We start from the raw sequence: 25,225 nt of genomic DNA, 5'->3' as shown, positions 1-25,225 counted from the left end.
ATATTTCCTTAATCATATAAATGTAATAAAAATGGTGTATCACATAAATTACAGTATGAATAAAAGCAGAATTCACTTTTGAAATACAAAAAATGTAACGTAGTAAATGTCGTATTTCTGGACTAAATCTTCCAGTCCTCTTGAGTCAAAGGTTTATTATTCGATCACTATGTTCCAATGCGGGCTGGATCCCAGTTAGGTAGATTTTCATCCGACACGTGCAAGTTTTCTCACGATGTTTTCCTTCGCCGCCGAACCATATTTTGGCTAAAAGTTACGTTATTAATGCCACGTGGATTTGGCAATCTTATGCTATTACAATTTGAATAAATATTAGGACTGGCCGTTTGTACTCGCTGGAATAGTGTAAGCTTCTTCATTCAAATATATGACTCCACTAATATAAATTTTCCTTATACGCACCGACACTTTACCTAATGTTTTCAATTCCGTAATCATACTTGTCTGCAAGGTACAATATTACAATAAAATCATTCATTTTGTATTTCAGTATTTTTTTTACTTCTAAAAATACATTTTTCTTTAATTTCATTAGTACAATAATTTTAATGTTAGTAAAATGTATTTCCATTTGCGTGTTTCGAGTTCACGATTTTGTAATTTTCCCGCCATTCCCATTGCTCGAGAATTTTCTTCCGAAAGAACGCATCTTCACTCAAGGAAAAAGGTTCCGCTTTAACCGAGCAAAGCAACCTTCGGGTATATTTATCTGGCTTACTGTAATAAGCTTAATATTATTACATTACCTATGTGCAACCTTACTTAACTTGCAATAAGCATACTGTGTATTGTAAGTCGGAATCCTTATAGCATCTACGATGTCATTGTTTTTATCTTACCGTTCAAAGAATTCTGTTAATACCTCAAACTAATTCAATTACTTCATTCATACCCTCTCACTATACCAGAAATAAAAGTTGTTATAGGTACACACGATGTTTTGTCTTCTTCTTTCGAATGTCAAATTATTGAGAGAAAGAGAGATATCAGTATGTCACTTTGCTCTATGAATGCATCTTTTATTAGTAAAACCGATGACGTAGAATCGAAATGAGTTATTAATCATTAAATGTATACCGCCAAAACATATTTTAATACTAAATTAACTTCATTTTTAAAATACAAACGGTACCTGGTTCCAACAGGTACGTAAGTAGATATTGATTGATTCCAGTTTGAAAGGTGAGTGATCCAATGTATATTATAATAAAGAATGGTTAATATTTCTCACAACGCCAATTTCTATAGAAGATGATGACCACTTACCGTCAAATGGCCCAATTGCCGACTACATCCGACAGTATTATAAAACTAAAAAAACTGCTGTAGGCTTTTACAAGTGAGACACCAAGATCGACGCTTATTTCAGCTACATTGTCAACTTTATCTCGTAAAATCACAACAATAGCATGTCACTCAAATTAATAGTTTTAAGTGAATTCAGAGAAAAGAAAGTCAAGCTTTTATCATAATAACATTAATACAGATAAATATAATGTTCTTTAGATACGAATATGCGTATTAATTTAACACTATGAACTGTTTTTGTCTTTCCTTTTTTTAAATAGAATTGAGTAATGAGCATATTTTTTCACTTGGTTTTAGTAAAATGTGCGACTTTCAACATTTCACCGCACTCCAAAAAGTATTTAAGCGAGTACAAAGTGCAGTATCATGTAACTTTCAACACATATCACCGAGTGATAAATACTACTTATATTTACAGATCCAAAGGATTTTTCACACAAATAATAATAATTTAGTTACACTTGGCTTTAACAATAAATAATTAAAGGAGGTCAGAATATCCCATATACCGAATTGAAATATACTGTAATCTAGTTTTAAATTAAAACATACTTAAAGGATTTTATTATTCCGCAAGAATACCTCGTAGATGTTAAATATTGAAGTAAAGTTTCTAAGTAGTCATCTGGGAGCTGTATTCCAAAAATAAACATTAAAACATCTCAAGTTTATAATAGGATTGAAGTTGTTACCAAAACTTGGCATTTTGTTATAATATCTATTCACGTAATGCGCACACAAAAGCATAATATAAAATGATTACGTATTTTAAAATGAACACTTTGCTAAGTTTTGTTTTACTGAGGGATTCACGTGCCGGTGTTTCTAATATATTTTGAGATGTATAGTTATATCATCTTCTAGCAGCACGTTAAATAAACTCCGAATTATAAACACTAGAGGAGTTATTTTGACTTATTACTGTTAAGTAATAAGTCAAAATAATGTTTTTTTTTTAAATAAACGGTAGCTAAGTTCAATTTATTCATCACACAGTATTAATCTATTAACAAAATGAACAAAACATGTACTATTTTTTTTTATTATTTTAATAAATGTTTTTATTTGCCTTGCAATTTCGATCTGTATCTAATTTTGAATATGTTACATGATATGTGTGAAAACAGCATAAAGCGTAGGGGTTGCTTTATTAATATGGAAATATATTGCTTAGCTTTGTTATTGTTTTATACATGTTTTTTAAGAGGTGACAATCGCCCACAAAAATTGTAGTTACACTGGCCTACGTAATTTTTAAATGGTAACACAATAATACTAAGTATTGCTGTTTGGTTTTATTTATATCTTAGTGAAACGAATAAATTTTTGAAATTCGATTAATTAAAATAAGATCTGTAATCTCACGTCATGAAATCTGAGTTTATTGACCTCAATTCATTAGGAATTTTCCTTACATTGAAATTCTTTAGCTTCGCTTACATAGTGCTACTTAGATACAAACGATCAGATTGCATACCGCAAGTTAAATAATGTTCAATACGTTTAAGTAGTTTATTGAAGAATATTTTATATATTATAGAGAATTGGTCAAAATTGATTAAAATAGGCTTTGATAAAACTCAAAATTATAATTAAAATTGTACCAATTATACAATTACCGAAGAGAACTGATATTCCAATCTATCATGCTACCAATACGAAATAATCCTCGTCAAATCATAATTCCGATTATCAGCTAAAAATAAATCATCGCTAATGTAGGCCGTGGATGAAAGTTTAGATGTGTTTTTTTTTATGATATACATCCAAGGTTTTGACCTCTGATTATATAAAAACATAGTTTACCTGACATACATAGACGTCATCGTTTCTGATCAAGTCAAGGCACTTTAATTTTTCATATAGCCTACCACCATACCATTCGGATTGTGTCAATATATGTTTCTGACTAAAAAAAGATAGATATTAATTGAAATTTATAAATGCTTTAAATAATGTGAATTCGATATATAATAGCAAATAGTACGTATAAATGTACCTAAGTATTAATTAAAAAATTGTTCCGCTTTGATGTTCGTATAGTGTCTTATTATTTTATAAAGTTAATAACCAGTTGACATCCAGTGCTGTCTAGTAATTATTACCAGTTATTATTAGTAACCGCGGCTTTAATTTGCAAATAATTAATTAATATGTATGTCTTCAATTAATGTAATACTAGCAAAGTAACTGTAATTTAATGCGACGAAAGGAGCAGTCTTCTGCACAAGTATTTTTAAGATATGAGTACAATATCTAATATCAAACAAAATGTCATGCTACAAAAGCAAATACAAAATATACTTCGGAAGAATATACTAAGAGCAAACAAAGTTAGTCTTTAAATGCCGCCTACGATATAAAGTGCCTCAAGCAAGAAAGTCAAACCCACAAATGGAGGAACAAGAAAACATTTTATTTTTACTAGAAAACAGAGCTCGAATTATCCGATTGTTCTCAGTAAAATTGAACTTTCATGTCCTACTTCTCGTTCTCGACGGTGAAAAACTTTCACATCTCGAATTAAAATGTGTATCCGCATGTGCGGATTCTAACCCAGCAATAAGAAATTTACAGGCAGACACTTTACTTTATTCGTTTTAATTACAGAATACTAAAAAACACTGATCTCATATTTCGAATTACATTTCTTGATATTAAAAAATTAAAATAATTGATCGGCACAATTTTTCTGTAAAGTCCAATGAATATTCAATAAGAATGTACGAACAGTGCTGCAGATATGATAAATAAAACCGGCACTGGGTGCTGCATATTTAGTAGTGACATCTGGTAAAGAATTTAAAATTGTACGGATAACTTCAAGTTAAAAAACTGGTCAAGCTCAAAACGAATTTCGCTCTTGTCTGGCTTAGCCTTTGTAATATTTTTTGAAGTTTCTCTTTGTCATAGACTATTTTTATTCTTCGGTCCAGTCAACAAATGTTATGTTGACATAACAAACAATTTAATTATTAGCTCGCTAAAGTTTTTGTATTGTTAAGTTATTGTTTACTACGAATTACGATACTAATATAGCATATTTACTTCGATGAAGGTCGGGTTTAGATGGGATACGAAATGAAAGGAAACCCGAGCACTTAATTATTTTTATAAATAAACCGCATCTGAAAAAATCTTGTTTTGGATGTTTCAATAATTATTTAACGGGGATCAATTTAAATTATTTTAACAAACATATGAAGATATAATAAATTACATGATATGTATTTATTTTTACTATATTATTCGACGGATTTGCGAAGTTTTGTTTTTATATCTGTTTTAGATTTGTATGTGGGATTAATATCCGGCCCTACAATATAATATTGTAAGTGGTTTGATGTAATCCATTCTAGCAGGAGGGTCGCCGCGTACCATTATACAGACTATATAATGATACTAAATGAATTTATACTAATAATGATACAATAAATAAAGCAATTTTTATCATCTATAGGTCCCTATTCTACTTAAATTCGTATAACGTTTCGACATGAAAAGCGTCTGACGCAAGATTCCACTTCTGTCATTGTATTTTTATTGCACGCATTCTTGTTTTAACGTACAATTAAAAGTATTATTATTATTGATTATCTGTATCCTGCTCACTGGCTCGCATGCCGCCTAGAATTAATTGCCTTCGCTTGATAAAAATAATATTTATAATAATCGTGTATTGTATAAGATGAGTTGAAAGAAAACTCGATGCATGTAAAATTAACAGATTTTGTATTGGATGTGCGGATAGGTTGGGAATTTAAAAGCGTCTGTACAACGGCATGGCGAAAACGAGTGATTTTTTAGTAATAATTAGATGTATAGCTTAATTACATGGGTACCGTCTAGAACGGCAACATATTGTGGTCGCATGTGTATAAAATAAATGGTAGGTGAGTAGGTTGCTATGCCTTTTATGGCAGGCACTAACAAATGGTATTCGAATTAGTTTTCTCTTTTATAATAAATGGAATGGACGTAAAAAAGATGTTATTAAGATTTTAAGATTAAGTATAACATTTAGATTCAATGAGTAATAATAACTTCATATCATTCAACCCTTTTGCCATGAGGGTTCATGTACACAATAATAAGTTCTTTGACGTTGTTTCAATGCTCCGTATAGGTACACTGTTTTAACAACATTACAAAGGAATATAAAAACATAGGGCAGACACTTGTGTTTTCTTTTGTAAGGTAGGAAATGAATAAGGACCTTTAAAAGGGTCTACTTTTGTAATTAGAGTAACTGTAGAAAAAAATATTTATTATCCTTATTATTCGTATAATTATATTATTAGATGCACATTAACAACTGTACAAAACTGCTGCGGTAACGATCGCAGATTCAAAGCTGATTTTGAAAATTTTTGTATTAATTTTCTTTTGACGATCTATGCGATTTTTATGTTTTTTTTTTTTTAATTATACATTATAGTAATTTACACTTTTCTTTTTTTTTTGCACGTTAAGTACCACGAAAACCTCACGGGTTTATCTGGGTACAGAGAGCGATTTTATTTCTTAAGTTATGTAACATAATTAAGAGAAAATTTAAGTATAGAAATATAATATATATTTTTTTATATCTATTAAGTATAGAAATATAATATATATTTTTTTATATATATATATCTTTATGTATGTGGAACATTTTAGTACCTGCGGCACGGTTGTATAAACTCTTTAGAGTTTACATGTATATCACCACATTTATTTGTCTTAGTGTATAAAAAACAATGGTACTTCTATATGGTCGATCGATTATTATAATTACAAAAAAAGGTAGATTTCAAACACCAATATTATAGTTAAGTCTATTCGTAAGACCACGACACTTCTTGGCTTTTAAAAATATATATGATTAATGAAATATAAAATGGATATTACCTTTGGTTGATAAATTTAGAAATTGTTAATAACTGGACAACTATTAAACGAGTCGGTATGAATTGTTTCTACAAAACAAATATAGTATTGTGCGAATATATAATATGTGATGTCTTTCATAAGTGACAATCACTAACAGACGTAGCTACAATTAGTATTATTACAAAAACTTATATATATTCTTTTAAATTGTAGTTACATGTGTTCATTTTATAGGCAAACGCGATCTCTGCCTGAGCTAAGTTGAATTTATACATATACAATTGACCAAAACGGTGGTCGAATAAAATAATATATTATGCAGTAATTTCTATTTGCATTATTAAGTGAACACCTCAATATGACACGTGTGGGCTGATGGCTGAATCCAACATCGTTAATTCATTATAATTTAAAAGTATTATATAAAACAAAAGTATATTTTTTAATTGCTGTCTATAAAACGTACAGGCATTCTTTCGTTAAGAAAAAAAAAGTGTTAAATTATATTTTATTTGTATATATTATAGACATTGGGAAATGCAAATGAACCGAGAAGGCGGATTTTTGGATATGTTGTAGGAGGAGCTTAGAAAAGCTTAACTTGAAATTGTCGACCTCGATTTCCTATGTGCGTTCGCCGCCATCTTGAAGAAAGGGTTGAATTTCGTTCTTTTGCGATATCCCGTCTGTGCGTGATATGAAACTCATGAAAAAATACTTTTTTTACATTTCTCGCCCTGTTTTTTTTGGATATAGTGACTGAACTAATACTCTAGAGATTTATTATATATAAAACAAAAAGTTACATACATAAACTACAATTTTATTGCAAACAAATTAATATGAACTTAAAAAAAAACTTAATGTGTGGAAGTGTGGTGAATTTGAAATGTTAAACTCTCACACTCAGATTCGTTTTAAATAAATCTTTACAAAGAAATTTATTGAATATGTATATGCTTTCTGCGTAATGAATAGATGCTGGGTAGAAGGTAGAGAAAATGCGTGCTGGGAGCGGTAGCATAGCAAGCTAAAACACATTTGGAAATAAATACAAAGATCTGTATTATCTACACTTTTAAGGAACTCAAGTAAGAATTGGGAAGTGTACATTCAATTAAAATAAAATATCATTATTTTGGTCATTAGGTAAATATTTAAAAAAAAAAAATCTGCTGTTATTTAACAAATGCCGTAAAAATTGTATGTCTATTTTGTTTTGCAAATTGAATATAAGCGAAATATTCAAAATATTAAATATAATTATTATTTTCCTCATAATTCTAAGAAATATCAAAATATGTCATAATATAATGTCATAGGATAAAAAACTGCACGCTGCCCTAAAAATTTAATTTAATACAAAAAATAGGTTACTGAATCTTAATTTTTAAAAGTCTTAACAACCTAGAAACATATTAAAAGCATTAAATTCCAACAATATTTTATTTAAATGTCACATCTAAGTACTCTTATATTGCATTGTGTGAACTCAATTAAACTTCACCCACTTCTGACTAGCTTCATAGGAAGGAAGTAGATTCTTTAAGCGCAAGTAATATTTGGCACCGTTTTCAATTGCATACATAACCGAGATCTCATAGTTGGCAATGTTTCAGTCGGTCAGCCTCATCAGGGTCTTTATTTTTACCAAGTGTCATTGTTATCAATTTATATAAGGTTATTAAAGTAATAATTATTTAAACTATATATCAATTGTAATTCTTAATTTGATAATTTCATTTGATAATTGATTCTATATTATCTGTTAACAGCGGACTATATTGATACACATTACAAAATATAAATAACCGAGATGGCCAAAGTGGCTAGATCACGTAATTTTAACCGATGATTGCAAGCTCAAACCAAGGCAAGCGCCCCTGAATTTTCATGTGCTTAATTTGTGTTTATAATTCAACTCATGCTCAGCGAAATCAAAGGAAAAAATAGCAAGGAAACGTGCCGGATGTAAATCTTCCACAAGAGTATACAGTGGCTGGCATGGTGGAATAAGTTCATAAACTTCACCTACAAAAATGACAAGAGGCCCTAGCCTAGCAATGGGATATCTACAGGCCGTTTACAATTATATTATAATTTATTTTAACAAAATAAATTATAATATAATCTAAACACAGGAACAAAAACATATTTATATCAGAAAAATACATTTAATATTTTTTTTTGCAATATAAAAAGATACACTTAAATTGTGTATATCAAACATCGAGGCATAATATTTTTTTTAATAATGTCGTCTCATTTTTGTTTAAACAATTTCATTCCGCGCGAGAATGGAACCAGCTTCGGACTTAATTTCATCAGGGACTTGTTTTTGTTAATTAAAAAAGGGAGTGGAACACCACCGATAAAATAATATTTCCTTTTGTTTCAAAATTCTCATAGCAAAAATATTTGGGATGATATAACTTCAAAAATATATATTTTAAACCAATAACATCATCATCATAAGAGAATATTAGTATTCGTATAAAATATTACACAATATATTTGTTTAAAACAACAATTCAGATATATTTGTCTATGATCGTCCCTTCGAATAAGGCCACGAAACATAATTTTCTGTTATATTAATAAGCTAGGTTTACTGGAATGAAGCTTGGCCAAATGAATGGAGTCAACAAATAAAAAAGTTACGGTCTTTTGCAGAGCCCGGACTATTTTAAAAGTTGACCTAAACTTCTCTCTTCGTTACGAAACAAAATTCCAACGTTTGAAAAATAAAAATATTAAACCGAAAAGTTCAAGTTCCTTTAGTATCTATATTTAATTAAAAACTTAGTAAAATGTTTTAATGAGATATGATTGTGGTGAAGATTTTTAAATTAATGAATTGGTTTTCAAGTGCTTTTAAAATATTACACGAATATGTTTCCAAGACAACACTCAACACTCTGTCCAATTAAACGAAGTAGAATTGGAAGTACGATATATACCTACAAGTAACCTACGCCTAGTTATCTTCTGCCGTCATTACTTTATTATATTTCTTGTAATATATTAGTCGTGTATTTTCTACTTACTCTACTTTCTATTTGACTAAATATCGACTACAATTATTTCAAGTATTTTTACTTTAGTAAAATTCGACGTTTGAGAAATATTTTCTTATTCTTCGTAAGGAAACAATAAGGAATCTATTGATGCTATAAATACGAGTAAAAATTATTATAACTATAATAATAAGGAAATTATTATTACTATTTTAATAAGTATGAGCAATATCTTTAACAGGTTTATAAAATAATATCACAGTATTTTAAGGACTTCTTCTGCGCGAGAAATATAACAGAGCACAAGTATGCACACACAGTCGCACAATCCGATGTGACGACGAATCCAACAAGACCAGAAAGATCAGGCAGTATTTATAACATAGTGAAACAGCAACAATATATTATGTTAATGTAACCAATGTTCTGTTAAGTGTATAGAATTTCATCAGCTACAAGGGATAAGTATACTAATTATATTATTTGTTCCCAGATAACTTTAGCTCATCATGTGGCGGAGAACTAATGCGGCTTGGGCAGATTGAGCGTCTCTCCACATGCCGACAACACTCTGCAGTCAGCAGAAAGGTTAATTACTTTGTAATTATCAATTAACCACTTACCTTTATTAATCAATTTATACATTTTCAAACGTCTAACCTTTAATATATATTTAACTTTACTTTGTATTGTATCGTGTTTCAATATTTTCATACTAATTATTTAGGCCAATATTCAAATACAAAAATAAACTAAACGCAATATTGAAACCAATTAAGATGCATTAAATTTAGTTCATTTTTATTAAACACAAATTACCAATTTACTATAAAGTGTACCAGATTGATTCCAAAATTTAAATTTGATTTATAACAAACTTAGTAGTAGTTTATGATATAATTCTATAATTCGTATTCTTATTTGAAATACTTGTTTAAAAAAATTTGATCAAGTAGGTAATCGATTGAATTTCCAAAATAGCTTCGCAGCTCTGTCGCTTTAGCTACTGTAAAAGAGGTCAAGTTAAGTTTATTCTTCAAAGTAAATCCAGTAACAACGTTAAGTAAATATATTTTGTGTATATATACATATTGCACATCACACACACTGTTCAAAATAAAACTGATTACTAATGAATTAATATTATGAGTAATATTTGGGTTATAAAGTAAATGAAATAAACATAATTTGTCATGTTACGAAAACATGACTGAACGAAGCAGTTATTTATTATTTTCTTACATAGATAAATACAGTTCCATGATACTTTAATTAAAAAATACTTTTCAACACAATGTTGAAGTTTTATGTTATTTTACAGAATTAATAAATATTATAATCAATATTTGTGATGTTCGTATTATCGAAACTGTTTTTGTAAGTATTAGTATTACCCAATAAATGTAATTTTATGTGTTAGGTATTTATATCTAAATTTTTGTATTACCCAATAATTGCAATTTTAAGTAATAGGTATTTATATCTAATAGATTTGAGTACCGATTATGAAAAAATATAGTTTAATTCGACTTACTTTTTATCATATAAGAACTATACCGAATATTAATATACTGTACTTATATGCTGTACTTATACATTCATAATTTTATGGATCAAGATACATTTGCTAGGTGATACAAGACAAATAAACGGAAAAAACATTTTAATGTAGAACGCAATTACGCGACGGGCTTTGAAGTATTTCAAAGGGTTCAAAGGCATCAGCATAATAGGATGTAGGTGCAGCGGAAACGCTCAGAATTGTCTACCTCGAGCATTCTATTGTAGTCCAAGAACATATTTGCGACGCTATTAAGTCTCATGCGACTTTAGAATTTCACTTATTTATTTCTAACTTAATTGGTTAACAATAAATCATACGATAGTTATATATAATGTATGATGATTTTATTAATATTTTAAAAGAATACGTTTATTCCAAACGTCAAACGTGAAGGAGCGTGGCAGTGCTCTATTATCGGTATAAACTAAAAATCACGACTAACATTATGTTTTACTTTAAACTTGGCCGGAAAGTTTTATTCTCAAAGTGTTCTATATCATCTCGCAGACACAACACACTCAGATGTGATGTGTGCGTTTTTATATTGATTTAACAAATAAAAAGATTTTTTCAATTTTGAAGCTAAAATCTGAACAAATTTAGTTTATATTTGAAGTGTCTAACCAGTCATCCCCAGTTTTAGCACAACACACTATACAAAACAGTCATTATTTAAAAACAACTACTGTAACTTACAAATATCATTATTGTGCTTTCAATTCAATCATACCACTATAATTTTTCACTATAATAATTACAAAAATGTAGTTGACGTCATAGCATTTCCATATTCAATGTAGGTCATGTATTTAATTCGAGGCTGTCAGAAAAATCATGTTACGGGGTGGCCTCGCTACACGTCAGTTAGTCGACAACTGTATGCATTCGCATGAGTTACAGATTTAATTTACTTGGGAACCATGCATCGATCAATATTGGAAAATACGCTATAGTTTATAGTTCATAGTTCATAGTTCTATGCGGGTTAAAGTCATGTAAAATTATTTCTTCAAATGATACCTACCTACAATATCTTAAAATATTGTTTGTCATGAAATAGAAAATTGCGTAACTTAATTTTAGTTTAAACTACTATGAAAAGTCATGTTATTTATATATTTGACATTACATAAGTACATAAAAAAATACCACCAAAATAAATATGAATTGTGGTTGGCATAAATTATTTCATTATTCAATGTTCAATATTAATGTTTCAATATTTCAATATTCGACCAAAATCGACGTTCGAAATAATCCGGAATAAATGTATAAGACAGAGTTGTAAGTCGAAAGTCGAGTCGAAATCGTGAAATTGGCAATAATCATGAATAAATCTATAAATTTACACTGCTAATGATATTTTCTCCTGCTATTACTTATAACTTTAAAGTGGATTTTAAATTAATCCAAATTACACAAAATTCCCAAATTCCGCAATTATAATGTCACTATTGAATTTATAATAATACGGCTTTGTTAAAATGGGCTATTTTACCACATATATAATTATATACTCAGTAAGTATTTAATAAAAATCTTTCAGATGTCCTAATATGGGTTGGTCATGCGTGGTGGCACGCGCCGTGGCTTTTCTCCTCATGCTCAGCAGAGCATCCGCGCTAACGTCCGACATGTAAGTATTACTTTTTAACATTTATAAGTTCAAAGGTAAGACGTATATTGGCAAGAAGCATGTGCCATGTTATTGTTCCGCAGCTATACCAGCGCCCTGGAAAAAGAAGTTAAAAAAAAAATACATTTATCTTGACAGGAGAGGAAACTTATTAGTTTACGTCCAGCGGACGAAGATGTTTACGAACTAATACCAAATTTTAATTAATTGATGTATAACAAAATTCACCTCTTAATATGAAAATGTATAAAATCAAACAACCCAAACAAAAATAGGTCAACGCCACTAAAAGCATTAACATACGAGTAATACGAAGATTATCTCTACGTCCTTTAGACTAAAAGCCTCGAATATCATAAAAAAGAGTAGTTTTATTGCACTCTGCATTTAAACATTGTGAAAACAAAACTATACACAGTAAACAACCTACCATGTTGCCAAGCACATGAAACGCCGGCTTTAAGTCCTTCATCCACCACATTTGAAACGTTTAACTGCTATACTTTTATATTTTATGACAGATTTTGTGAAATAGACTAATTTGTCACTACATTTTATAAAAGAAATCGTAGCAGTGAATACATTCCCTTATATTTTAATTTTATATTTAAAAATGTTCTCGTTACTATACGACTAACATTTCCTAAACCAACCAAAATATTAATTTAATATTCAAAACGAAATATTTCATTTTGAATGCATCATCTACTATGCCAGTAAAACACTTTCCTTTAAGTTTGATAGTGGATAATATAGTAATGGTTAATCGAATTGAACGTAGTGGTGAGAAGGCAGGGTACACCACAAATGAGAAAGGTTTGTAGGACGAGTGGGGGGCGGTGGAGCGGATGTAACACGGTAAACATCTGTTCGAGCGTGAAATACCCCTCTATCTATTTATAGAAGTTTCACAACGAACACTTTTGAAATATGAAACTGTTTCGCCACCAACACTTTTGTTAATTCAATATTGTGTACGTACATTTTTTCTATGTATCGCTTTTGAAAATAATTAAAAACAAGTAAAACTATATAACATTAAGTAAAACATATAAACAGTCGAATATTTTCAAAGGTATATTTTTTACGTTTTCGTTTTTTCCATAATATGTATTCCATTGAAGTCCAAACTTCAAGACTCTATGTATGTTCCTTAGATATGTTTTTTTTTTCTATGATATCGGTAAGCGGATGTGCAAATGGGCCACCTGATGGTAAGTGGTAACCACCGCCCATAGACAATGGCGGTGTAAGAAATATTAACCATTCCTTACACCACCAATCTGCCACCAACCTTGGGTAGTAGGTTGTTACATCCCTTGTGCCTGTAGTTACACTGGCTCACTCACCCTTCAAACCGGAACACAACAATACTGAGTACTGCTGTTTGGCGGTAGAATATCTGATGAGTGGGTGGTACCTACCCAGACGGGCTTGCACAAAGCCCTACCACCAAGGAATTTGTATATAGAGGTGCAATTTTATTAATATAATTGTTGACAAGGGGATAAAATAAAATATAAAAACACAAATACAAACACCAAGGTAAAAAATAAGGTCATTCACGTTATTACGATTGGACAAAGGTATCGTGCTTCAAATGTAAAACGTGTTTAACGTTAGCAAGCAAAGGCAGTGGATAGTGCGAGTTAACTATATACAGATAAATAATAAATAAAACAATAAAATAGGTAGAAAACAAATGAAACTATAAATGAACTAAAAAATATATTAGAATAAACTGAGAGACATAAAAGAGTTTTAGGTATAATGCGCGAAAAATTCTTGGGTCTAAGTAAAGTAACTCTTGGGTCTTTTTTCAATCAATCTTATGCTATATTTTTCTAGTTCTATTAGCGTAAAGCCGTCGTGAAAACATTTATCTGATTTTATATAAATACCCTGTTAATTTACCTCCGTTTATAATCGGTTCATTTGAGTCGATTATAGTCGATTAACTGCAAAATCGGAAGAACAGATCGGTCTAAACATACTTTCGATTAAAAATCGATGAAGTAAACTTGCAACTTAAACTGAAGCCATTGTAATGAGTTGAAAAATATACTATCCATCTGAATATATAGCATGGCCATTGAATCAACAATATCCAAGCGCATGTACCTGTATTGCTTAATACTATGAAAATTTAAATTAATGATGAAATAAATTATTAGCCAAGATGTTTCATCAATTTCTTTACACCAAGAAACTACATGAATACCCTCAATCCTTTATTTAGTAAGTTTTGTGTCGATGATAGTATTATTGTTTTTGTTATTTAGTATATTATAAAAGTTGAGTTAGTAAAACAAGCGAGATTGTAAAAAATCGCTAAAGTGCTTGAACAGCACACATATATTGAGTAAACGTTCTATTGCAAAAAGTTTTTTACTGATACCATCTTAGTGGTAAAATCTTGTTCTTGTGACCTCAATTATTGTTTAAAATTTGTGCTACGCTCTTTGGATCCAACTTAACAAGCAAATTTATTCTTATATTATTTTTACCTCTTTTCGTTCTATTAATTATTAATAAAATTTACAATTTAGAAAAAAAAACATTTATAAAAAATAACCTTTTTCTGATAGCACAGTAACACTAAAGCAACAGCAGTCAGTCCTCTTACTACAGTACCTTCTTAAGCAACACTGACACCTGTATCCGTTCTTTTAAAGCCAAGTGGTCTCTTAAGATGTCGGCGAAACTTATTACTTAATGGCGCATTGGCCGAAACAGAAGCAATCCTTTAGTCGATAGACCACATGTCGGATACCTAGGAAATACATTTATAGAATAATAATTAAAAAAAGTAAATACGATAGTATAAATTAGTAAGTTGATAATTATTTTATAGTGTCATCTAATGATGTTCGGCACCATTTGCACCAAAATAGTAAGAGAAATAATCAAAATTATTTTATGACATTAAATTTTTCGGTCAACCGCTATTTACTTATTTAAAAAACATACCTTTTGTAAAATAATTTAGGTGCCCACTTTATAAAAGTAAAGTAATATACTTCTGTTACATACGTCATGCCATGTACAATTTCACATATTTATTATAATTTTTAATATTTTTAAAAACAATCTTGCACTAATTTTAGATGTGGTATATTACTTACCTTATACAAATTTTATTTCTTAACAACTTACCAATTAACAATGACAAATCTGATTTTTGAATAATATCTCATATATTTGTATTATTATAGTACAATTTATAATTGAGAGATACAATTTAGACCAATAAAATTATTTGGATTCTTTATATCAGCTCATAATGAAACATATCAGCAATTCAGTACATGGGCCACGGAATAGTAACGACACACGGCCCAGTGCCATTCATAACTTCGGCATTGCTCTCCAACAGTCTCCAAATTACACTCACGCTGCTTCCTAAACATTTATATTTTTTATCTATAATATGCATTATTATTAAACAATGACCTAAACTTTAAAATATATAATATGGCAACGGATTTTCGTACAAGCTGAATTCCTCGAGGAAGAAACCGCGGATTCAAGTAATCTTAAATAGAAATAACCAGTTGTGAAAATAATTTACACTGCCTTTGTAAAGTAAATCTGCTGAGCTTAAGGATAGCAATTCGGTTTGCTAATAAACGATTAGATAGATACTAATCTAAAATCAATACTATATTCAAGGCGACTATATTCTTGTCTACAAGATATGTTTATGTGAGTGATGTGTTTATTATTGGATATTCTTATAGGTTTAGAATCTTAAGAAAATATTTTATTGTTTCTATTATATATCATATAATTATGTTATAAATGGGATCCTCATTATTATGTAAAACATATTTATTAATTATTTCAGCTTTGCAGCGGGCAAGTCGGACAAAGAGATTCTGGACAATCTACTAAAAAACTCCCGCTATGACAAAAGACTGCTTCCACCAGTAGATGGTAATTAAACTAAATATATTCATATGTGTGGATTTCAGCCAGCATATCGTCGTTCACACTCTCAATCGCAATACATTTTTTTTCGAAAGTAAAAGCGATCATCATAATTGGGATCGTTTTAAATTTAAACAAGGATGTGAGTTTGAGTGTTTCTGTAAAAAAAATAGTGCGAAGATTAAATACAACTTATTACTCTAAGATTGAATAGTATTTTTATTGAATAATCTTTTTTTATTTACTCTTCGAAAGAATTGAATTATAATTTCAGCTACAAGGCTGTATTAACTTACAGATCCAGATTTTTGTTGTGGTCTTACCTCACCGAACGACACTGTTGACCAAAATAATATTGGGCTACCCTCGCTTCGGCCTCGATCACACAACCGCGGTTCGTTGTGTCTATGTTTTTGAAAAGAGAAATGTCTTTCCCTATTAATTTTGTTTTTAGTTTATTGTGTATCACCGCAATAATCTCCGCACAAGGTTTATTTTGTTACATTGTACAGTTGTTATATGTCCCAAACTAAATGACAAGTGGTTAACAAGCGAGAGGCCAAGTTTTATTAGGTTCATTTATATTGAGGTATAAAATAAATAATTTAATACATTTTTTTTTAACAAATCTAATGCTGAAATTGTTTTTGGTATAAATACAGGCTCTGTAATGCCTCGGAAGAATTGGTTTTTTGGCAGAGATGCAAATATTTGCATTTATATTTCCAATTCTAGCATTTTAGTGAATCAGTTTGGCTTGATTTGGTATTGGCAATCATAACTAAGTGATTTGGTGAGTTTATTACTTCTTATTTCGTCAAAACTAGTAAAACCTGGAATCTCGTACAGTATCCATTTAATAATGATTTTTCAGACAACATTTAAAACTCGATTTTACCTTGCGTTATATTTCTCCTTTTAATAAAAAAACACTTTTGAAAAGAAGATAAATATCCTAAGGCGTAATCGAGATGTAGATTTTATTTTTATTAAATAAAATTATTTATTTCAGTTTAATTGTATGCAATTGTAGTTTGCTTATAATTCACTTCTTTTCACACACACAGAAACAACCAATGCAAAGCTGATTCATTACTTTTATAACATTAAAAAATAATTATTAATTTTGATTCAAACACACATTTGCAAAATTTAATTATAAGTTTTATTTTAAATCATGATTACATCATTAGACTAAGTGGGTATTAATATTAATATGTAGATTTATAAGTTATTTATTAAACATGGAAAAAGGTCATTCGAAATACAAACTAATCTCTTATAATGTACTCAATATTATATTCTTAACTATAAATTCTAAAACACTATCAACGTAATATTTTTATTGATTTTTATTTTTGTTTCTCTTTTCACAAACATAAAACACAAATCATGCTAATGTTTAAAATGGAACAATTGAAAGTTTAATGTTAATGCGACGTTCCTTCAGTAAAAATAAATTATATTTTGCATACATTACCGCGAAGAAAAAAAACTTTTTTATTTATTAACCAAGCACTTTGATGTTTTCCTTTAGAATCCAAGCATGCGTTTTTCTTTTCGAGATAAATGTCTGCTTGTATAAAGTCAAACAGTGTATGTACGTGTAGTTCTATCTGCTATTCTCTATAAATAGCCTTTTATGTTGCTCTTCTTCTCTATCATAAGGAAACTGGATTGATAAAGAAGTATAATTTAAGAATAATCCATAATTGATCACAAACATTGTCCGTATTTGATTTCCAGGTGTCCTCACCGTAAATGTTAGCGTGCTACTTCTTAGTTTAGCATCTCCAGATGAATCTAGTCTTGTAAGTTATTTTTTTAATAATCTATCATGTTTATATATGAATATATAAACTATAATTATCTTGCTTTTTAATTTATTTTTACCTTATTTAATTATATAATTTGATCTTTTCAGAAATATGAGGTGGAGTTTCTTCTGCAGCAGCAGTGGTATGACCCTCGATTGCGATATTCTAATCAGTCGCATTACGACTTCCTAAATGCCATCCATCATCACGAGGACATCTGGTTGCCTGACACATACTTCATAATGCATGGGGATTTTAAAGTAAGTTCCAATATTACTTAACCTTATCGTCTGTCGTTTATTAAATTAAAATAGAACGACATTAGTTACTCTAATAGATGAGATAGAGATGCATTTAATGATTGAAAACGCTGTTAGTTGTTAGCCTTGAAAAATGTTTTGTTAATATTATTTTTCTCATTAAAAAAAACGTAATCGTTAATTCCTAAGAAAACAAAAATTCGCATAATTATCAAAGATAGTATCTTTACGTCTTTTATAGCGTACATCATATAATTTTACTGTAATATTTCAGGATCCAATAATACCTATGCATTTTGCGTTGCGCATATACCGGAATGGCACAATCAACTACTTAATGCGGCGTCATCTCATACTGTCCTGCCAGGGGCGGCTCAACATCTTCCCTTTTGATGACCCTTTGTGTTCATTTGCATTAGAGAGTAGTGAGTAATGTTATGTTAACTTATAGAGCAATGCAATTAATAGTTCATTACTTGGCAATAATTTGCTCAAAAAAAAATTATATGTACAGAATTGAATTAAGTTAACGTCAATTTAGCGAAAATAATGGTCATAAGAAGTACATTATGAATTTGGGACCTTATCGCAGGACGCGTAATCGAACTATTCGGATAAATTATAAATTACAGATTTCAAAAGATTGTTTTATATTTATTTGTCTAGTTTGTATTTTCTAAATTTTTCATCAGATATTAATTTTAAATGTCTTACACGAAATAATAATTATTATTTTGAGCAATCATAAACGAATATAACCATTTACTTCTGACATGTCCAAAAGAAAACCTATAGGTAAACATACTTTTACAGTAATTTATAAAAGTGGTACCAAACAAGGCAAATTAATTTAAAATTGTTACAGTTTGCGATAACATAAAACTTATCGGTATCCCAATTCCTGCATAATTATTCGAATGATTCGACTAATGAACGAATACGATGCCACCAATAAGAGACCACCACAACCGATTACTAAGTCAATGGTTATTTACAATCCGGTTTTCCGTTGTTTCAAGAGTAGCTGGTTCTTTAATAAACGCACGTCTCTACTTACGGCCACCGTAAGCATATAAACATCAATCCATGTAAACTCCGATGATGACAAATGACGGTGTTTAAGAAACACAAGCGTCACTGCAATACAATATCAAATCACCAAGAATCAAACGAAAGAATAAATCAGATGGCATGCATTATATACTCTGTAAAAATATTGTAAACGAGAACCTCGCTAATAAGCGAGGGTGTCTGTGCTAATTATAATTGTAAAAATAAATTTAATATAGCAATTTATTGCTAAGTAATTGTACCTAGATTGTATGGTATCGTTTAGTACATTGAAACTTCTATCTTATTTATTGCTTGATAGTTAAATGTGTCATTTTGAGTTTTAGATTGTGGTTATTAGGATAGAAAATAATTTATTAGAACATGTAAACAGAGAATTCAATTTGTCAAGCAAATCCTTCTATTTGCCTGTTGCAAATAGTAAATATATATTTTTTTTTATTTCAGTATCTTATGAGCAATCAGCTATTACCTATGTATGGAAGAACGACGAAGACACGCTAAGAAAGTCGCCATCACTGACGACCCTGAATGCGTACCTCATCCAGAATCAAACCATTCCTTGTCCCATCAAAGCTAGCTGGAGAGGTAACGGATAATTCTCGTTCAGCACCTTAATATTGCTTATTATGACATTACTGACCAATAAATCTAACATATACAGGGTGTCGATGAACACGGGTACACAAATTTAATTCGATCTTAAGCCATGAATTGGAAAAAGGATACAGGATTTCAATATTTGTTTCTAAGATAATCTTAGATATTTTTTAAATTTGGTTAAATGTTGTGTGATGATGTGAATATAATGATTTAATCTACTTTTTTGTGAGAAATTAATTATTGTCTTTATTAACTGATTGATATGTTTGTTTACTTAGCTTCCAGACAGCAAAGGAATTATTTAGTTTAACTTAGGGACGAAAGTCCATCTATACGAGATCTGTGTTTAATTTCTACCCTTAAATTACCCTTATTTCCTTATTAATAAATTGTCTTTATATTTAATTACATACCTAGTTTCGGGACTCCCTGTATATTTGCAGCAAACCGGTCGCGCCCAAATTATGTAGTTTAGTATTCCCGACATACATTCTTTTGTTACGAGCACAATCCTGTAATTAAATAAAACAAATTCTGATTAACTCTTTTCAGCTTGGTCTTGGTTTACTGAAACATACCTTTAAGTTTTTCGTGCTATGTCAAGATACAAAATTACTTTATAATACATGTGTTATATATACGATAGCTTCTTATTGTAATGTTAGATGATAATAATCAGATAAGGATACTATTTAGTAGATAATTTAAGTGTAGTTAACTTAGTTGTGGCATGTTCATTTTTTATTGGTTCAATACACACATTTTGCATTACTTGTACAATCTCAATATACCAGCTTTTATTTGTTACAATATTTTCATGATAAATATTAAAGAAGTGTCTATGTAGAATGTAAGAATTTATTCACGTCTTTGCAAGCAGCTGATGGTATTTCCCTTTACGAGGACGATGAAGAGCTGACATGTAATCTTTGCCAGAGACGCTTTGAGGAGCAAGGTACCTACCTCTTGAGTTGAACTGGATGACTGACAGTCCTGTCCGGTGTTGACGTATTTATACCGTATTCTCCGCTTATGTGTGAGTAATTGCGTTGTTGTGTGATAGACAAGTGAAAAACGCTAAGAGAACTTCTTAACCAGTACTTCCATCATTCACTGTCATCAAACATTTACTTATAATTTGTGTTACTTTTGTGCACGTAACTGTTTGAATGCACGTGATAGATTTTAGTCAATTCTGCTGTTTAAAATGTTGTTACACTACGCTCGTACACTCTGATACACAACACGCATTACTCCTGCATACGGGATCGTAGTAGATTAGAAGTTACTTTAATTATAGTTATTGTAAATAATCTACAAGGCCACTGAATAGAGTTACTTGGAATACATCCGAAAATTACCCTAACCGTTTATTCCATTGTACAACCGAATACAACACTGAACACGATTCCGAGCAAGCACGTGTTGTATGACGTTCAATCGTTACGTATAATATTAACTTCACAGGTAACTACAGCTGTCTAAAGGTGGACCTTATTTTTACGAGAGACCGAGCATTCTACTTTACCACAGTATTTATCCCTGGAATTATTCTGGTGACCTCTTCCTTCATCACATTTTGGCTGGAATGGAACGCGGTTCCAGCCCGTTCCATGATAGGTAAAATTGGCTGGCGAATGGAATGTTCTCGGTCTTGCATCTTGCATCTTCTCTCTTCGTAGTTATGGCTGCGGCTGTTACATAACACGCTAACTCTACCTCTCGCAGGGTACTTTCGCTTTCCCGTTGGCAATGTAGAACTGTTCTATTGTAAAGCCGACGAATTAGCGTCTACATCTGCTTCTTTTATTATTATTTATTTTTAGATATTTGCTTAACATTTTTAGGTAATTACAGCTGCCTGAAAGTGGATCTCATCTTCACACGAGATAGATCATTTTACTTCACTACCGTTTTCATTCCGGGGATCATTTTGGTGACTTCGTCTTTTATTACTTTTTGGCTGGAATGGAATGCAGTGCCTGCTAGAGTTATGATAGGTAAATTAAATTATTTCAATTGCATATAACAAACATACGACAAACAAAGCACATATATAATATAAGATATTCTTCGTCAAAGTATATTATTATTATTTCCAACTTTGACGATCGAGGATAAAGTTGCTTTGTCATGTACTAAAGAAAACTGCGGTACAATACTATGTGAGTAATAAAAATTAGATTCTGAGTAAAAACTTTTGGAATTACAATTTGCATGATAAATAAAAATATTATGCTTTTTAACAAGTAGATAATGAGTACTTACTTGTAGAACTTTTTTAATTTTTATAGTAATATTTCACAGAGCTTTACTTCATAAGCACTTATCATAATTAATAACCAATAGTTCTATACTATATTCAAGATATGAACATCCAGCGAAATCTAAGCATGTTTTTTTAGATCGAATTTTATTTTAGCCAGATTATATAAATATGCCCTTACAAATAATTAAACAGCAAGCCAATAAATATTACGCAAATAGACTGACTTTATATTTTTTATTAAGCAAATGCTGCTACGCAAAAAGTTATACCGCCTTAATTAATTAAAATATTACTCTGCGCTATTTTAATAAGTTAATAGTGACTAGTACCTGAAAATGGCAAAGTAATTTTTATGCCTGCTGCTAAATAGTGAATACGTCCGCTGGAATGTTCATATCATAAACAATATTAGTCGATCTAATTGATTTTATTTTTGATACAGGCGTAACGACAATGTTGAATTTCTTCACAACGTCGAACGGTTTCCGGTCAACCCTACCTGTGGTTTCCAACTTAACAGCTATGAACGTTTGGGACGGGGTATGCATGTGTTTCATCTACGCATCGCTACTTGAGTTCGTGTGTGTGAACTATGTCGGTCGAAAACGACCACTTCACAATGTCGTGTACAGACCCGGCGAAAATCCAGTGACGCAGGTGAGTTCTTATTTCAACACATAAATATTATTCGTGTCGTTTGTATCTGTGTTTCAAATGAAGTGTGAATTATAGCAACGCTTAGTTGTGATTAATGCACCTAACAAGTTTTAATAATGATCGTTAAGGTACGAATGAGCCAAATACTTTAAACATAATTTTTGCGATTATATGATGTTCTAATCTCCCGGAAACGTTAAGTACTCTAATACTTTACTCACACATGCGTTTACATTCATTTAAAACTTACCTAAAATTTCTATTAAATTTCCAATTTTAATCTACATTTATCTCAAGTAGGTACTAACAAAACATTTTAGACACCTTTAACTTATCTGAAAGTATTTTAAAAGGCGCGGATATTTTTTTTCATTTTATGTCTAAACTTCATCGATAATAATCAATAAACTTACCTTCTTACATATTTTGTATTTGAAATCGATTTTCAAGCTATGCTTATACTATGAATGCAATGACTTTAATCGGTTCATGGGCTTTTTTTTAATATTACACAAAGCATAAGTATTAATTACTTCCTTGATGAATGAGTCCTACATTTTCTATTCTTACTCTTTGCAATGTTTTCTTTCATTGACTTAACTATCACAAATATAGCATGTCTTTTTTCCATATTTTAATATTCCTTCTATTTTTTTTTTCGCATGTTTTTAAATAAACCCTTGCACGCCTTCTTCCATTTCCTTTAATACCGATACATTTTTATAGAGACTATTTATTATCCTATCACCAAAATGCAAAGACTTTTTTGTGTGGCCATGGTCGTTCCTTCCATATAAATTATCGTATTCATTAAAACATAATACACGATTCTGTTAGTATAGAAAACATTGCAAAGAATATTTAGATAACAAATCAAATGAATAAAGTGATAATGTGAAAAGTTTTGTATAAAATAGCGATGTGTCTGTGTTGATAGACGTCTTAAGTGTGGCCACATCAATTAGTCAATGTTCACTTATGCACTCCAGTAGACCATCTGTCACAAGTGAACGAAATGTCTGTATAATGTGTTCACAGCGACTGCCCGCAGTTCTCAGCAGAATTGGCATTATACTGGCCAGCCCTTTGGTAAGAACATTCGCCATTATCATTGGCACACTCCCGATACGAGACTGTTATATTTCTTAGTAAAAAATATATTGAGTGAATAAATTAAATAAATGAATATTTATGAAGAAATGTAACAGTATAGGACACCATTGCAACCACAGCACAGAATCATTCGATAACGCATGCGTAGTCAACGATTACATCGAATGTATAGAAATAAGACAAGTTTTAATCGCTTTGTATTTAGTAATAACTATCTCATATAAGTGTTGTTAATATGTAGTATTTGAATCGCATTAAGCTATTCCATTTTTAATCTTGTATTGAATAAACACTATTAATTCTATCATTATACCGTTATTTTATAAGTGAACAACCACCAGCAGGAGTATGCTTTAAACCACACAATATATGATTATTTACAAGAAGAATGCAACGACTTGGATTTCACAACAGAAATTTAACTTATAAACCAAATTAATCAACCGCTAAGCAATATTACCTACAACGATGCTTTGTTTAGTGACCATCAAGTAACATTGAGCTTCTGCAAATCATGATTACGAATCCGCATTCGATGCTTCGGCTAAAGTAAATAATAATATTCATCCACGTAGGAGGCGATGGCATTCCTCAATTGGGCTAAATCAGAAACGCCCCAACCGGAGTCTAGCGGTGCTGTAAGTGATGTCACAACGTCCCAACACATTCCGCCAAACACCATACCATCTCAGATCTGATATCACGATATCTAACGCATATTTTTTCTTTAATGCCACTTCGGATTGCTACAGCCTGTAAGTAGCCTATAGATTTGTAGTTTGTTTTTACCATAGAATTAACAGCGATACGTTATCTCATTTCTTCATTTCAGTACCATCGTATTTTTGCCATTCAATAGACTAAATTCAGTAGTACTTTAGATATAAAATTATTTAATCTTAATTGTAGTTTCGTCAAATAATTCAGTAGTAGTGCCATTTTAAAAGAAAAACTAACCACAGGGTGATAAAAAGCGAGAGTCGACAGGAGCGGCCGACTTGGTGACGTGCACGGCCTGCACGGGGGCTCCTGGGTCGTGCACCCATACAACTAATAATGGCGGTGTATCAGAGGTAATTTATAAACA

The 25,225-nt window shown here is 30.5% G+C and overlaps 1 protein-coding gene across 34 annotated transcripts in view; it reads left to right on the top strand.

Annotated features, from left to right (window-relative positions):
- The window catches only part of Phcl-1 (pH-sensitive chloride channel 1), a 60,174-nt gene that overhangs the window by 31,808 nt on the left and 3,141 nt on the right, over positions 1–25,225 (top strand). For 3 of the 34 annotated variants that reach the window (XM_064215351.1, XM_064215350.1, XM_064215349.1), the window contains 15 exons: positions 9,712–9,806; positions 12,329–12,418; positions 16,266–16,354; positions 16,647–16,742; positions 18,095–18,159; positions 18,273–18,425; positions 18,700–18,850; positions 19,944–20,084; positions 20,980–21,054; positions 21,567–21,719; positions 21,947–22,099; positions 22,811–23,025; positions 24,064–24,114; positions 24,714–24,776; positions 25,101–25,211. In XM_064215351.1, coding sequence (XP_064071421.1) covers positions 12,339–12,418; positions 16,266–16,354; positions 16,647–16,742; positions 18,095–18,159; positions 18,273–18,425; positions 18,700–18,850; positions 19,944–20,084; positions 20,980–21,054; positions 21,567–21,719; positions 21,947–22,099; positions 22,811–23,025; positions 24,064–24,114; positions 24,714–24,776; positions 25,101–25,211 — 1,596 coding nt within the window. In that variant the 5' untranslated portion in view covers positions 9,712–9,806; positions 12,329–12,338. Of the gene's footprint in view, positions 1–9,711; positions 9,807–12,328; positions 12,419–16,265; positions 16,355–16,646; positions 16,743–18,094; positions 18,160–18,272; positions 18,426–18,699; positions 18,851–19,943; positions 20,085–20,979; positions 21,055–21,566; positions 21,720–21,946; positions 22,100–22,810; positions 23,026–24,063; positions 24,115–24,713; positions 24,894–25,100; positions 25,212–25,225 lie in introns of those variants that run through there. The other 31 variants (XM_064215355.1, XM_064215353.1, XM_064215373.1 and 28 more) reach the window with 24 other exon arrangements.

Source organism: Vanessa tameamea, chromosome 7 (assembly GCF_037043105.1).
Source record: "Vanessa tameamea isolate UH-Manoa-2023 chromosome 7, ilVanTame1 primary haplotype, whole genome shotgun sequence".
Classification (NCBI taxonomy): domain Eukaryota; kingdom Metazoa; phylum Arthropoda; class Insecta; order Lepidoptera; family Nymphalidae; genus Vanessa; species Vanessa tameamea.
The sequence above is the reverse complement of the archived record's forward strand: the minus strand, read 5'-3'. Positions and strand labels throughout refer to the sequence as shown.